At 46.4% G+C, this 15,966-nt stretch overlaps 3 protein-coding genes across 8 annotated transcripts in view; 1 reads left to right on the top strand and 2 right to left on the bottom strand.

The window, feature by feature from the left end:
* Positions 1-15,966, bottom strand: part of PRPF18 (pre-mRNA processing factor 18) — a 128,376-nt gene that overhangs the window by 21,134 nt on the left and 91,276 nt on the right. For 4 of the 5 annotated variants that reach the window (XM_081927868.1, XM_081927871.1, XM_081927870.1 and 1 more), the window contains exon 1: positions 13,567-13,581. The exons of the other annotated variant lie outside the window; for it this stretch is intronic. The gene's annotated coding sequence lies outside the window, so the exon portion shown is untranslated. Of the gene's footprint in view, positions 1-13,566; positions 13,582-15,966 lie in introns of those variants that run through there. 5 annotated transcript variants of the gene reach the window in all.
* Positions 1,396-3,724, bottom strand: LOC309379505 (craniofacial development protein 2-like). Its single transcript, XM_081928730.1, has 2 exons — positions 2,270-3,724; positions 1,396-1,759 (listed from the first exon to the last, which is right to left on the bottom strand). The coding sequence occupies exons 1-2, from the start codon at positions 3,603-3,605 to the stop codon at positions 1,680-1,682; spliced, it is 1,416 nt and encodes a 471-aa protein (XP_081784856.1). The 5' UTR covers positions 3,606-3,724; the 3' UTR covers positions 1,396-1,679.
* The window catches only part of BEND7 (BEN domain containing 7), a 52,962-nt gene continuing 50,606 nt past the window's right edge, over positions 13,611-15,966 (top strand). The window contains exon 1 of one of the 2 annotated variants that reach the window (XM_081927838.1): positions 13,611-13,865. In XM_081927838.1, coding sequence (XP_081783964.1) covers positions 13,805-13,865 — 61 coding nt within the window. In that variant the 5' untranslated portion in view covers positions 13,611-13,804. The remainder of the gene's footprint in view (positions 13,866-15,966) is intronic. The other variant, XM_081927837.1, reaches the window with a different exon arrangement.

The following is a 15,966-nucleotide window of genomic DNA, read 5'->3' as shown; positions in this document are numbered from 1 at the left end:
GGTCTTCCATAGCCATGACCAATCCAAATATTGGGTTAGCTGCCACACTATGCTGAACTAAAAACCCCGGGGAGGAGCACAGCAGGCATGAGTTATTCATTGGGAGACAGTCCTGGTTGCTTTGATTTATTGCTTACCCTTCACTCTTAAGGTCCCAAGGTGGGTCACAACAATTTAAAATGCAACATTAAATTGAGGGTATTACCCTGCCACCATGAGACGATTGTCTCCTTCAATCAGAGGCGCCAACTTGTGAGGGAAATGGGGGGCATTGCCGCATGCATGATATTCAGATGTTGTATCAGGATGTTGGGAGGAGCCAAACATGAAGGCAATGCAGCTTCAGTGGTGGGTGACTCCTCCTCTTGCCACTGCCAGCAGCCAGTGGCTGCTTCCCCACTCCTTTCCCTCCGCAGCAGCCGGAGAAGAAAGAGCCAGCCACTGAAGCCCTGCCATGGTCAGCTCCCTGATATGGGGGGGGGGCAAAAGAGTTGGGTCCCCAGAAATTAGCACCCTTACCTCCACGTTGTTTGACGTACATGCATCTCCATATCTTCTCCATAAGGTTATCACCTCATCTCCATGGCTCTAGTTCAGAGTTTTCCAAACTCTGTCATAACACATAAGTGTGTTGGATACAGTGTGTTGTGCAAACTCTCCCCACACTCGTCCCAGGGCTGGAAAGGAGTTAGTTTAACCTCTGGTTTGCTAGTAAAATTGAATTTGTTGTTGTTGTTTAGTCGTTTAGTCGTGTCCGACTCTTCGTGACCCCATGGACCAGAGAACGCCAGGCACCTCTGTCCTCTACTGCCTCCCGCAGTTTGGTCAAACTCATGCTGGTAGCCTCGAAAACACTATCCAACCATCTCGTCCTCTGTCGCCCCCTTCTCCTTGTGCCCTCCATCTTTCCCAACATCAGGGTCTTCTCCAGGGAGTCTTCTCTTCTCATGAGGTGGCCAAAGTACTGGAGCCTCAGCTTCACAATCTGTCCTTCCAGTGAGCACTCAGGGTTGATTTCCTTCAGTATGGAGAGGTTTGATCTTCTTGCAGTCCATGGGACTCTCAAGAGTCTCCTCCAGCACCATAATTCAAAAGCATCAATTCTTCGGCGATCAGCCTTCTTTACGGTCCAGCTCTCACTTCCATACATCACTACTGGGAAAACCATAGCTTTAACTATACGAACCTTTGTTGGCAAGGTGATGTCTCTACTTCTCAAGATGCTGTCTAGGCCTGTCATTGCCCTTCTCCCAAGAAGCAGGCGTCTTTTAATTTCGTGGCTGCTGTCACCATCTGCAGTGATCATTGAGCCCAAGAAAGTAAAATCTCTCACTACCTCCATTTCTTCCCCTTCTATTTGCCAGGAGGTGATGGGACCAGTGGCCATGATTTTCGTTTTTTTGATGTTGAGCTTCAGACCATATTTTGCGCTCTCCTCTTTCACCCTCATTAAAAGGTTCTTTAATTCCTCCTCACTTTCTGCCATCAAGGTTGTGTCATCTGCATATCTGAGGTTGTTGATATTTCTTCCGGCAATCTTAATTCCGGCTAGGGATTCATCCAGCCCAGCCTTTCGCATCATGAATTCTGCATATAAGTTAAATAAGCAGGGAGACAAAATACAGCCTTGTCGTACTCCTTTCCCAATTTTGAACCAATCAGTTGTTCCATATCCAGTTCTAACTGTAGCTTCTTGTCCCACATAGAGATTTCTCAGGAGACAGATGAGGTGATCTGGCACTCCCATTTCTTTTAAGAACTTGCCATAGTTTGCTGTGGTCGACACAGTCAAAGGCTTTTGCATAGTCAATGAAGCAGAAGTAGATGTCTTTCTGGAACTCTCTAGCTTTCTCCATAATCCAGCGCATGTCTGCAATTTGGTCTCTGGTTCCTCTGCCTCTTCTAAATCCAGCTTGCACTTCTGGGAGTTCTCGGTCCACATACTGCTTGAGCCTTCCTTGTAGAATTTTAAGCATAACCTTGCTAGCGTGTGAAATGAGTGCAATTGTGCGGTAGTTGGAGCATTCTTTGGCACTGCCCTTCTTTGGGATTGGGATGTAGACTGATCTTCTCCAATCTTCTGGCCACTGCTGAGTTTTCCAAACTTGCTGGCATATTGAGTGTAGCACCTTAACAGCATCATCTTTTAAAATTTTAAATAGTTCAGCTGGAATACCGTCACTTCCACTGGCCTTGTTATTTGCAGTGCTTTCTAAGGCCCATTTGACTTCACTCTCCAGGAAGTCTGGCTCAAGGTCAGCAACCACACTACCTGGGGTATACGGGACATCCATTTCTTTCTGGTATAATTCCTCTGTGTATTCTTGCCACCTCTTCTTGATGTCTTCTGCTTCTGTTAGGTCCTTTCCACTTTTGTCCTTTATTATGGAAATCTTTGTACGAAATGTTCCTTTCATATCTCCAATTTTCTTGAACAGATCTCTGGTTCTTCCCATTCTATTGCTTTCCTCTATTTCTTTGCATTGCTCGTTTAAGAAGGTCTTCTTGTCTCTCCTTGCTATTCTTTGGAAATCTGCATTCAATTTCCTGTATCTTTCACCATCTCCCTCGCATTTTGCTTGCCTTCTCTCCCCCGCTATTTGTAAGGCCTCATTGGACAGCCACTTTGCTTTCTTGCATTTCCTTTTCATTGGGATGGTTTTCGTTGCTGCCTCCTGTATAATGTTACGAGCCTCCATCCATAGTTCTTCAGGCACTCTGTCCACCAAATCTAAATCCTTAAACCTGTTCCTCACTTCCACTGTGTATTCATAAGGGATTTGACTTAGATTGTATCTTACCGGCCCAGTGGTTTTTCCTACTTTCTTCAGTTTAAGCTTGAATTTTGCTATAAGAAGCTGATGATCTGAGCCACAGTCAGCTCCAGGTCTTGTTTTTGCTGACTGTATAGAGCTTCTCCATCTTTGGCTGCAGAGAATATAATCAATCTGATTTCGATGCTGCCCATCTGGTGATGTCCATGTGTAGAGTCGTCTCTTGTGTTGTTGGAAAAGCGTGTTTGTGATGACCAGCTTGTTCTCTTGACAGAACTCTATTAGCCTTTGCCCTGCTTCGTTTTGATCTCCAAGGCCAAACTTGCCAGTTGTTCCTTTTATCTCTTGACTCCCTACTTTAGCATTCCAATCCCCTATGATGAGAAGAATATCCTTCTTTGGTGTCACTTCTATAAGGTGTTGTAAGTCTTCATAGAATTGGTCAATTTCAGTTTCTTCAGCACCAGTAGTTGGTGCATAAACTTGGATTACTGTGATGTTAAAAGGTCTGCCTTGGATTCGTATCGAGATCATTCTATCGTTTTTGAGATTGCATCCCAGTACAGCCTTCGCCACTCTTTTGTTGACTATGAGGGCCACTCCATTTCTTTTACGGGTTTCTTGCCCACAGTAGTAGATATGATGGTCATCCGAACTGAATTCACCCATTCCCGTCCATTTTAGTTCACTGATGCCCAGGATGTCAATATTTATTCTTGCCATCTCATTTTTGACCACCTCCAACTTACCCAGGTTCATGGTTCTTACATTCCAGGTTCCTATGCAATATTTTTCTTTACAGCATTGGACTTTCCTTTCGCTTCCAGGCATATCCGCAACTGAGCGTCCTTTCGGCTTTGGCCCAGCCGCTTCATCAGCTCTGGATCTACTTGTACTTGCCCTCCGCTCTTCCCCAGTAGCATGTTGGACGCCTTCCGACCTGAGGGGCTCATCTTCCAGCGTCATAACTTTTATATGCCTGTTGTAATTGAATTACTGTGGTGCAAAATGATGCAAAATTGAATTACCATGTCATTAAATGATGCATGCCTAAAAGGTGTGTTACCAACATGAAAAGTTTGGAAAGCTCTGCTCTAGTTGGTCAACCTGGGTGCAGGGCACATTTTGATAGATGCTGGAGGTGTAGCCGTTGCTCCATTTTGAGCTGCTCAGTGTTTTTCCTCTCATTTTCTGGGTGAGAGTAGCACATGATAGAAGTTGTGCCAGAATAGTGATGGTGCATTTCTCCCCTTGTCGTATAGGATTCCTCTGTCCAATGGCCTGATATGGGCGCAATATCACTGGTTTTTGAAAGTCCTCCTGACACCAGTTACAACAAGCAACCAAGACTTAAAGATCTTCACACATTGTCAATGACAGTCTTCTCTCATCTTAGAATGTTTTTTTCACAAAAAATTGGCAGGAATATGTTTGTTTTCTTGGAGAGTACATAAGACATGTTCTCACAAGTGTGGAAATAAAAGGGAAATATTTATTTGGTGGGGAAATTAATCTAGCAAGTTTTCTGAAGAATGTAAACTTTTTTTACGACACAAAAGCCAAAGCTCATGCAAAACAACAACAGATAATTTGAGATGTAGAAATTTGGAAAACTGTCAAAGATTGAAATCCCCTTTTGCAAATTGAAAATAAGCTGTTATAGAAAAGGCCACTCCACTGAGCTTGTTTACCTATGCCTCCTTTGTTACCAGATCTGCTAGTGCACGTATTCAGATGCACACACAACTTTCATGTCTTATCCCTCCCTCCTGTCCATAACTGTGAGGTAAATTAGTGTGAGACTGATCCAGTTGAGTGAGAATTTGGACCCAAGTCTCAAGAGTCCATGGACAGCAATCTACCACACCCAGCTGATCCCACATTGTTAATAGCTTTCATACATTTATTGCAAGAGATATCTGCACTCTGCGATACGCAAATCCTAATTCAGCCAAGAATCTCCTTGCAGAAGGGATTGGAGGGCTTGAGACAGCAGCATCTGTGAGTTGACAGAAATTTGAATATAGCAACAGTGAAAGTTTGGGAAAGCTGATCACAGCAGCTGGGTGTGCTGATAGAGAGGATCAGGGCAGACCAAATAAGTAAGAAGATCCAAATAAGTGGATTAGTCACATACCAGAACACACATGACTTCTAGTTTTTAACCTCCTGTTGATTTTGGTGTAAGTGTTTACTTATGGAGAAAGGGAGAGGGAGGATAAAAGGGGAATCAAAAAGCAAGTTGTTAGGCATGTCAGGAGTTTGGCTGAGGAGTGTGTGGTGCAATGCGATGTCTCCATTTGTTAGTCTCAATCAGGATTTACAAGTAGAGCTGCTCTCATTTGCTGGCAGTTCTGACAGTGTCTCCTGCAGATCATGTGAGTCATGGGCACCAAAGGCTGTTCTATGTTCTCCCCAACTGTGGCAACAATGGATTGATACACACAGCATGTGTGTTCTCTGGTGGCTTGAACAATTAACTGTACAATCTTATACATCTTATACTCAATGGCACTTATTGCAAGGTAAGTGACTATAGGACTGAAAAGTTAAGCTCAAGGAAAAACTGTAATCACAGTTGATGCCTATGCTTGGTGATACAATCCATCTCTGTTGTTTCTGTTTCAAAAGAGCAGAATACTTTTAGCTAGGGTTTAAGTGACTGCAGGTGGCGCTGTGGGTTAAGCCACAGAGCCTGGGGCCTGCCGATCAGGTCGGCGGTTCGAATCCCCGCGACGGGGTGAGCTCCCGTTGCTTGGTCCCTGCTCCTGCCAACCTAGCAGTTCAAAAGCACAAAATGCAAGTAGATAGGTACCCCTCTGGCGGGAAAGTAAATGGCGTTTCCATGCACTGCTCTGGTTTGCCAGAAGCAGCCTACGTCATGCTGGCCACATGACCCGGAACCTGTATGCCGGCTCCCTCAGCCAATAAAGCGAAATGAGTGCTGCAACCCCAGAGTCGTCCACAACTGGACCTAACAGTCAGGAGTCCCTTTACCTTTAAGTGATGGAAAAGGCCTGTGCTTATCTAGTCATAAGTAAGTCCCATTGAGTTGAATGGGGCTTACTGCCGGATGAACATAGAATTGAAGCGTGGGTCTTTTTTTTTTTTTTAGAGATGGGCTGTTCCAACTTTCAAGGTAAGTTTTCTTTAAGAAACCAACCATATAAATGTAAAAAAGAAGTTAAGAGCAAATTGATACTAGTGCAACTGGACTTCTCCGCGACCCTTCCCCTCTGCAGGGAGGTGGGACCGATTCGGATGGTCCGCCCCCGCCACTTAATGGATCCAAATGGTTTCCAGAGAGTGGTAGGGGATGCTTTATCCCATGTTGATGGCCTTTCAGCCGATTCCCTGGTGGCCCGTTTGAATGTGGAGTTAACCAGGGCTATCGACTGTTTCGCTCCGAAGCACCCTCTCCGATTGCATGGAGCCCGGAGAGCCCCATGGTTTTCCACAGATCTGAGGGCAATGAAACAATCGTTGAGACGGCTAGAGCACCGGTGGTGGATAACTCATTCCGAATCTGACCGGACACAGGTTAGAGCTCAACGTCGAGCCTACCAAGTAGCGATAGCGACGGCGAAGAAGACTTTCTTCGCCACCTCTATTGCATCTGCAGAAAACAGCAGCAGGAGACTTTTTCAGGTGGTTCACAATTTAGCGGAACCACCTGCGACATCGGGGCCCAGTACGGGCCACATGATCTCCTGCAATGATTTTGCAAAGTTTTTTGCAGATAAAATCGCTCAGATTCGGGAAGTAGACTCCACCGTGGGAGCAGGGCCATGGCAGGAGAGTGATAGAGTCCTGTCTAGTCACGTGTGGGATCAATTCCAATCTGTTACCTCCGAGGATGTGGACAAGCTGCTTGGATGAGTGAAGCCAACCACCTGTCTCCTGGATCCTTGCCCATCCTGGCTTATAAAAGCTAGCCGGGAAGGACTGGGCGATGGGCTTCGTGGGGTGGTGAATGCTTCCCTCCGTGAGGGAGCCTTCCCAGACCCGCTGAAAGAGGCTGTTATTAAACCGCTTCTTAAAAAACCATCTTTAGATGCGGCCACGATGGCCAATTATCGCCCAGTCTCAAATCTTCCATTCTTGGGCAAGGTGATTAAGCGAGTGGTTGCTGAACAACTCCAGGCACGCCTGGAAGAAGCGGACCATTTGGATCCCTTCCAGTCGGGATTCAGGCCTCATCATGGGACTGAAACTGCCTTGGTCGCACTGGTTGATGATCTCCGGCGGGCTAGGGACAAAGGTGAGAGCTGTTTCCTAGTTCTGCTGGATCTCTCAGCGGCGTTTGATACCATCAACCATAACATCCTTCTGGACCGTCTTGAGGGGCTGGGAGCTGGGGGCACTGTCATACAGTGGTTCCGCTCCTTCCTCCTGGGCCGTGTTCAGAAAGTGGTGGGGGGGATGAGTGTTCAGACCCCTGGGCTCTCACTTGTGGGGTGCCTCAGGGTTCTGTCCTCTCCCCCATGCTTTTCAACATTTACATGCAGCCGCTGGGAGAGATCATCAGGAGGTTTGGGCTGGGTGTTCATCAGTATGCGGATGATACCCAGCTCTACCTCTCTTTTAAATCAGAACCAGTGAAGGCGGTTAAGGTCCTGTGTTAGTGTCTGGAGGCGGTTGGAGGATGGATGGCGGCTAACAGATTGAGGTTGAATCCTGACAAGACAGAAGTACTGTTTTTGGGGGACAGGAGGCAGGCAGGTGTGGAGGATTCCCTGTTCCTGAATGGGGTAACTGTGCCCTTGAAGGACCAGGTGCGCAGCCTGGGAGTCATTTTGGACTCACAGCTGTCCATATAGGCACAGGTCAAATCTGTATCCAGGGCAGCTGTTTACCAGCTCCATCTGGTACGTAGGCTGAGACCCTATCTGCCTGCAGACTGTCTCGCCAGAGTGGTGCATGCTCTGGTTATCTCCCGCGTGGACTACTGCAATGCGCTTTACGTGGGGCTACCTTTGAAGGTGACTCGGAAACTACAACTAATCCAGAATGCGGCAGCTAGACTGGTGACTGGGAGCGGCTGCCGAGACCATATAACACCGGTCTTGAAAGACCTACATTAGCTCCCAGTATGTTTCTGAGCACAATTCAAAGTGTTGGTGCTGACCTTTAAAGCCCTAAACGGCCTCGGTCCAGTATATCTGAAGGAGCGTCTCCTCCCCCATCATTCTGCCCGGACACTGAGGTCGAGCTCCGAGGGCCTTCTGACGGTTCCCTCACTGCGAGAGGCCAAGTTACAGGGAACCAGGCAGAGGGCCTTTTTGGTAGTGGTGCCCGCCCTGTGGAATGCCCTCCCATCAGATGTAAAAGCGATAAACAACTACCTGACATTCAGAATACATCTGAAGGCAGCCCTGTTCAGGGAAGTTTTTAATATGTGACATTTTAGTGTATTTTTCATCTTTGTTGGAAGCCGCCCAGAGTGGCTGGGGAAACCCAGCCAGATGGGCAGGGTACAAATAATAAATTATTATTATTATTATTATTATTATTATTATTATTATTATTAGGTATTCCCTATTGGGAATGTTACAGTCAAGCATGGATGGAGGACCACACACCCAAGGATCAAATGCCTCTGATGTTTGGGACTTTCCCCAGGTCTGAGTCATTTTGGGCTTTTTGCACTAACATGAGCACCAGAAACCAACTGGCAACCAATGCAGCTGTTTTGCAACAAAGGTTATATGTGATCTCAGTGGAAATCCAGCCAGTAATCTCACCACTGCACTTGGCCCAACTGAAGTTTCCAAGTCATCTGCAAGGGCAGCCCTACATATAGCACATTACAGTAATCCAATCTGGAAGTTTTTATGATCAAGTTATTTGTATCCAAAAGGTAGCTGGAGAACCAACTGGAGCTAGAAAATGGAACTTGGAAACTACCTAGGGCACTTGAGCTTCCAAATGAGTGTTGAATCCAGGAGTGTTGAATCAAGCTGTAGACCAGGGGTCAGCAACCTTTTTCAGCCATGGGCCGGTCCACCGCCCCTCAGACCATGTTGTGGGCCAGACTATATGGGGTTTTTTTTGGGGGGGGGGTGGAATGAACAAATTCCTATGCCCCACAAATAACCCAGCGATGCATTTTAAATAAAAGGGCATATTCTACTCATGTAAAAACACGCCGATTCCCGGACCATCCATGGGCCACATTGAGAAGGCGATTGGACCACAGCCGGCGCCCGGGCCTTAGGTTGCCTAGTAGACCTATTCCTCCCAGGGGAGTGTAACATCACTCAGGACATGCTGTCTGCCCACCTCCTGGATCATAACACTTTTGTCTTTTCAGGATCCACCATCAATTTATTGGCTCTTCACCACCAAAAGTCACTCCCAATTCAGACAGAACAGAGAGAGCTGGCCTACAGGGTGTCATCCATGTATTGATGACACTTTACTCCAAATTTCATTTTTTTCCCCCAAAAAATTTTTTTATTGGTTTTCACAGAATTATAAACAAACACATAAAACAAACAAACATAAATCATAACCTTATTAAAAATTGCACTTATTAACATTCTTAAGTGACTTCCTCGCTTCCCCTTGGTGAAATTTCAATGCATATCCTTTTAACGGTTTTCCAATTCACAGTTCTTATAAAGTTTAACTTGAACATTAACATCCTCAGATCTTTTCGTTTTGAAATTAAACATATTAATTCATCACTTAACTTATATAAAATCCTAAGCCCACCGAGTAACTGCAAGCTGTTTCCAATTAATTTAACTTGACATATTTAACTAAGTAATCATTAAATTTAGTCCATTCTTCCTGATATTCCTCCTCCTCCTGGTCGCGGACTCTTCCGGTTAGGTTGGCTAGCTCTGAAAAATCCGTCATCTTCATCTGCCATTCTTCCACCGTTGGTAGTTCTTGTGTTTTCCACTTTTTAGCTAGTAAAGTTCGAGCAGCAGTTGTGGCATACAAAAATTCCAAACCTGTTATTCCAAGAAGAAAGGCCTCTGGTTTCTATACAGTCTTATAAATGTATATTTCAACATTTTTTTCAATTCATTATAAATCTTTTCCCACACTTTACTCCAAATTTCCTGATGACGTGTCCCAGAGGCTTCGTATAGGTGTTAAATAGTGTGTGTGTGTGTGGGGGGGGAGATTAAACCCTTTGGGACACCACAGTTGCTGAACAGTGGTGTCCCATGACAACTTTCTTGAAACAGCGCTAAAGATAGGAGCTGAAGAACAATGTTCCAACCGCCCTGACAGTATCAAAAGCCGAACAGAGAGATCAAGGACAAGTAGTCACACTCCCCCATTTCTCTCCCAACGAATGTCAGTCAGGGTGACCAAGGCAAGGTGAAACCAGACTGGAATGGATCCAAGTAATTCGTTTTCTCCAAGCATGCCTGAAGGTGAAGCACCTCAAAGGGGGGTGTTCTACTCCTTCAATACAAGTGGTACTTCCCTCTGAAGTATTGCTCACTTCCTGGATCCACCCAGTCAACCCCCTGTGGCCAGCTCTGAGGACTTAAGATGGGCATGACTCTTTACTGCCATATCTTCCTCCTCAATGTTAGTGGCACAGAAATTTTAGCAAATATATACCTAATAAAGTGCATGGGGTAATTCACATTCATGGGGCTTCACACTTTTGCCTCTCACCTCATCCATCACTTGCCTGTTGCTTCCAGAAAGCTGCCCCAAAGAGAAAGGTAAGGTAGAGGTCCTCTGGATGGTTAAGTCCAGTCAAAGGCGACTATGGGGTGTCACACTCATCTCGCTTTTCAGGCCGAGGGAGCCGGTGTTTGTCTGCACAAAGCTTTTCCAGGTCATGTGGCCAGCATGACTAAACTGCTTCTGGTGCAACGGGACACAACAGGACACTGACAAGTGCCAGAGTCCATGCACAACAAAACACTGTTTACTTTCCCGCCACTGTAGTATCCATCTACCGGCACTCGTATGCTTCCGAATGTTGGCAGGAGCTGGGACAAAGCAACAGAGGCTCCAGAATGGCAGATGAAGATGTTGGACTTTTTGGAGATGGCCGACCTGATTGGAAGAATCCGCAATCAGAAAGAAGAGGAGTATCAAGAAGAATGGAAGAAATTCAAAGACTATTTAGCCAAATATTGTAACATAAGATAATTAGAAGTCACTTGAAAGTATCAAACAGGCTTAGAATTAGAATAAGAATGAACTGTAAAACATTATGGATTTAGATCATTAAGAAAAGAGAAGATAGTAAATTGAAAGAGTTAATTTTATTAGAAATATGATTTTGGAGAGCTGTTACAAGTTTGATACAATGAAATTCAGTAAGGGGGGATTTGAGGAAGTCAGCTAACAATGAAAGTTAAATGGGGTTTTAGAAGTAATGTGTTTATATTTTTGTTTTGTTTTTTTCTTTAGTATTGTGAAGTGTTTTGTGTGTTTTATATGTTATGTTTGTTATAAATGTGGAAAATTAATAATTTTTTGACAACAAAACAACAGAGGCTCACCCCACTGTGTGGATTCAAACCGGCAAACCCAAGAGGCTTAGTGGTTTAGACCACAGTGCCACCCGCCTCCCTCACTCAAAAGGGTATCCGGCCCTTGGATTGCAAAAGGGGGGAAAGATAAGAGCAAACACTGATTTAAAACTTTCCTTCCCTGCCCCCTTTTAAAGAAAAGCAAGATGGTGAGAACTGTGAAGAAGGAAAACCTGGATGCTGTATCACAAATTAACAACATAATTTATGCTGCTTATTAACTGTGCAGTGTAACACTGTACTTGTTGTGTTAAGAATGTTTAAAACTGTCCCTTCATTGATGCAGTCATTTGTAAAATGTCTATTAATAACAACAGTTGCAACTACATTTCTTTACCCTTCTTGATTGGTGTCTAAAGTCCAAAAAAATAAGCATAGCAGTAACTGTTTATTCTTTCATTTTAAAATTCACCAATCCAATATCAATGTTCAATGCAAAAAATAAAGAGATATTCCAATCAAGTGTATTTCAGTGGTTGCAATATTGAAAATAAAGAACAATAGATATGAAGCCTCCAACCAAAATGTAGCTACTTGGCATGTGTCCTACTTGAGTTTATAAAATATGAAATGATCATTGTTATGGATTTGTCATAGGTTGATTTACAGTATTTTTCCATGTTAAGACGACCATTTTTTTGAACCCAAAATGAATAAATCAATAAACAGCCTGTAACGGTTGGCAGAAGCAGCCTTGGAGCTCCGACCTGCAAGGCCCCCTTGCCTTGTTGAGCTTTCTTGGGGGAAGTTGGCCAAAGTTGTTGAGGAGGAGGCGGCAGCAGGAGACCCTGAGGGCCAGCAGCCCCCCAACAGCGCCGCCAGGTGACATCATTTGTGGTTCTGGCGGCTTCTTCATGGCAGCCAGACAGGTGGTGTGTGTGTGTGTGTTTTACCCTTGTGCATTCCCCATTCGTGTATAAGACAACACCCAATTTGGGTCAAAAAGAATGGGCAAAAAACATTGTCTTATACACAGAAATGTAAATCTTGGGCCATATAGTGAAGTTTTCTGTTCATTTTTAAATAGAATAATCTACTTGACTTGCTGTTGAATTTGTAAGTCTTTAAGGCGCCACAGACCTTGTTTTTGCTTGCTTCGAAGTAATCTGCAGTACTTGAAGAACATGCTTGGTAGAAATAATAGCTATTTTTGAGGAGCAATTTAGGAAGAAATACATACAGTATTTCTTAGTCATGTTGTCTAACATGTTGCAAAATCCCCCTGACACACAAAAGCCGAGCGAGGAGCTCTGGAGCGGAGAGCGGCCCGCCTTGGGGCCTCGGCCGCCCGGCACGAGATCCTCCCGGACTCCGACGAGTTAACGCTCTTTAGCTCTTAAGTCTGATTTTGCTCGATTATACTCGTGGAGAATGAATTGTGCTTGCGGGAGGAAGTTCTGTGCGCGCCTCGATTTTGCCACGAGCATTTCCCCCCGCCGATTAACGCCCCCCCCCGAGAACTGCCTGCGCGTTTCTCCTCCTTTTCTTTCCCTGCGGTGCCCTCGGGGGGGGGGGCTCTCTCTCTTTTTGGGGTGTTTGCGATTCCAAGGCGCGCCTTCCCCGCGGAGCGAGCCCCGGTCCCGTCAGCTGTCCCGGCGGCCGCGGCTTCTCCCGCGCCCCTTCGCCCGGCAGGCCTGGCCAAGAGTTCCCGGCGGTGCGTCGTGAGGGACGAGGAGGCCATTTGCTTGTGGAGAGAGGCGCGCGTCTTCTTCGCCCCGCCACCGTCTCCTCACGCGCCGCCGCCGCCGCCGCCGGGAAGGAGCTTGGGCGCCCAGGGAGCGAGCGAGGGGCGGCGGCCTGTCGGAGGAGCCCCTCGCTCGGAGGCCGAGGTGGGAGGGCACAAAATGGCGCTTCTCGGCTGGCCGCCGCGACAGCCCCACGCCCCCTTGCCGGGCGCCCCGCGCGGGAGGGGGGCAGGCAGCGCGGGCCAGAGACCCGCCGCGGCGGCGGCGCCGCCTCCTCCTCCTCCTCCATTAGCAAGCCGGACGCGGCTCTCCCCGCCTCTCCCTCCGCCTCCCCGCCCGCCCGGTCCTCGGCGTGGCGCGCGCTCCCGAGCCGGCCTCGGGGTGGCGGCCCGCCGGCCCGCCTGTCACATCCGCCGCGGGGCGCGCCTGGCCTGGGCTTTCCCCAGCAGGTGGCAGCGGGATCCCAGGCGCCGCCGCCGCCTCTGCCGCTTCCGCCTCCGCCGCTTGGCCCGAGGCCCCCGCCGAAGCCGACCAGGCGCGCCTCTGCCCTCCTCGCCAGGCGACGCGGCGGGAGAGGAGCCACGGCCGGCCAGCAGCCCCTCGCCGAAGTTTGGATCGGGCTGGGCGGCGGCGGCGGGGGGGAGTCCGGAGCCAAGTTGCCCCGCGCCCCCAACTGCGCCTCTTTCTCCCGCGTCTCGCGCTTGACTCGGGCTGCCTGGAGAGGCGGCCCTTGGTCCTCTGGTGGGGCGGCTGCTGCTGCTGCGCGCCGCGCTCTCCCTCCTTCCTCGCCCGCCCGCCTCCTCCCCTGGCTCGCCTTTGCTCACACACCATGGAGTTTACGGAGAGGAAGAGAAGCAGGAAATCCCAAAGCTTTAAACTGATAAATCAGGGTAAGGTGTGCGAGTGTCTTGGTGTGCTGCTGCTGCTGTTGGTGTGGGATTTGTGCTCGTCTCTGGGGAGAAGAAGAAGAAGGAGAAGAAGAAGAAGGAGACCTCATGTGCAAATCTAGAGGAAGAGCAGGATATTATGAAATATGTGCCATTCCCTTCTGTCCGCCTCTCAATATTTAAACTCCCTCATTGTATTAAGGCTGGAAGCGCTGCGTGTGTGTTGTGTATGTGTATGGCGGGGGGGGGAGTCTTCTCCTTCTCCATTTTAATAAAATGGACACTTTTCCCCCTCGGTCGGATGAGACACATAATGATAAAGTTAGGTCTTGTTTCGCGGTGAATGCCTTTTTAAAAGAAAAATAAAGGCTCAAATCAGGGACGTAACGAAACATTCGTACTTGGGGAGAGGGGGACCTGTTTCTTTCTCCTTTTTTAAGTACTGAATTCCTCTCGGTGCGCTTGCTGTCTTCAGCTTTGTTTCTCCTTTTCTTATGGACCGATTGTGCCCAGACACGCATTGAGACGAGGAGCTTGGCGGAGGTTGCCTTCAGCACACGCATCCACAACGCAGCCCGTGAAACCACACAGGATCGGGCGCGGGGCGGGGGGGGGGGAGGCAACTTGTCCTTCCCGTGTGAGCTCCTCGGAAGAGGAATGCGGATCTCTAAGCAGAATAATGGCAGGAAACGTGTAAAAAATGTGCCCTTTCACTTTCGTCTAAGGGGTGTGTGTGGATGGATGGATAGATAGATAGATAGATAGATAGATAGATAGATAGATAGATGGCTCGATCCTTGGTGTTGTATAACAGGTGTTCTCCTTGGGAGGTTTGTACTCTTATTTCGTTTGACTTTAAAACATGGCTGGAGAAGGTCCTTAGCACTGAACGCAAATATCTCCATGAACTGCGTATGTGCCCTGCATGATAAGTTGAGGGCAGGTAATTTAGAGGGTAGTGCTGCTGTTACTCTTCTTCTTATTTGATAGTTCATCATTAAATAATTCAGACACTCTTCTTTAACTTGTCATTTGCGGTGGAAATTGGATACAGTATAAGATTTCTGAAATAAAGAACTGAGAAGGAATAGATAACGTAAACATTGGTTTTCTCTTTTTTTTAAGCCTATGGCAACACAGTCTTGAAGTTTACTTTTTAAACCAAAGGGTTGTGCTTATAGCGTGATTGCTGTACTGTTGGACAGTAACAAGCAAAGACTAATGTAAGGGAACTGTCACACAGTGAAAATTGGACTGATTTGTTTCAGAACTTCTTGCCTTTCAACTATACTTAAGTTATAGTATATAAAAGTAGCTGAACGCATACGTTTCCATAAGATAAGATTCAATCAAATAAGTCCTCAGCAATAAGAAGTAAATGCAAATTACGTTCACTGCTCAGGGGTTAAAATATTCAACATAGCATTTTATCTGACCTCCAGTTCTACAAATGGTTTCTTTTCCCTATTGAAGCGTGCATGTTCTGATTAAAAAAAAATAAGTAGATGGTGCACAAAGCAGTTTTAAAATTTACAATTTTAGAAAGTGTGTGGTTCATCTGACACTTCTGAGCTGTTGTTTTTATTTGACTGATATGAGGATTTGTTTCCACTGTAGTTGATGTTTCCCTAGTTGGTGTTTCCTTAGCGATAGGCCTGTTCCTTCTGCTCGAATCATAACATCAGGAATACAGAGAGAAGTCTTGTTTGCTGTCATGGATCTGATAGGCCCTGGACTGTAATATCCCAGGGAAAGGAGAGTATGACAGAGGATACTGCTAATTATTATATTATGGGAAGTTTACTATATATTACAGCTTTTAAACTTAACACTCATGTGACTCAAACTGTTCATGATTTATTTGTATTGGATGTAGTACTGATTTCCTATTTTGACACAGTAGTTGGGTAGGGTAGCATTCACCTAAGTTTTACTTAGAGTAGATCTATTTAAATTAATGGCTGTGACTAAGTTAGGTCCATTAATTTCAATATATCTCCTCTGAGTAAAACTTAATTGAATGTTATGCATAGTCCTCCTTGATACTTTGACAATTTTATATGTTTGTATTTATTTTCATAACATTTATACACTGCTTGATTGT

Source organism: Podarcis melisellensis (genome assembly GCF_964234715.1).
Source record: "Podarcis melisellensis genome assembly, chromosome: 10".
In the NCBI taxonomy this organism is placed as follows: domain Eukaryota; kingdom Metazoa; phylum Chordata; class Lepidosauria; order Squamata; family Lacertidae; genus Podarcis; species Podarcis melisellensis.
The sequence above is the reverse complement of the archived record's forward strand: the minus strand, read 5'-3'. Positions and strand labels throughout refer to the sequence as shown.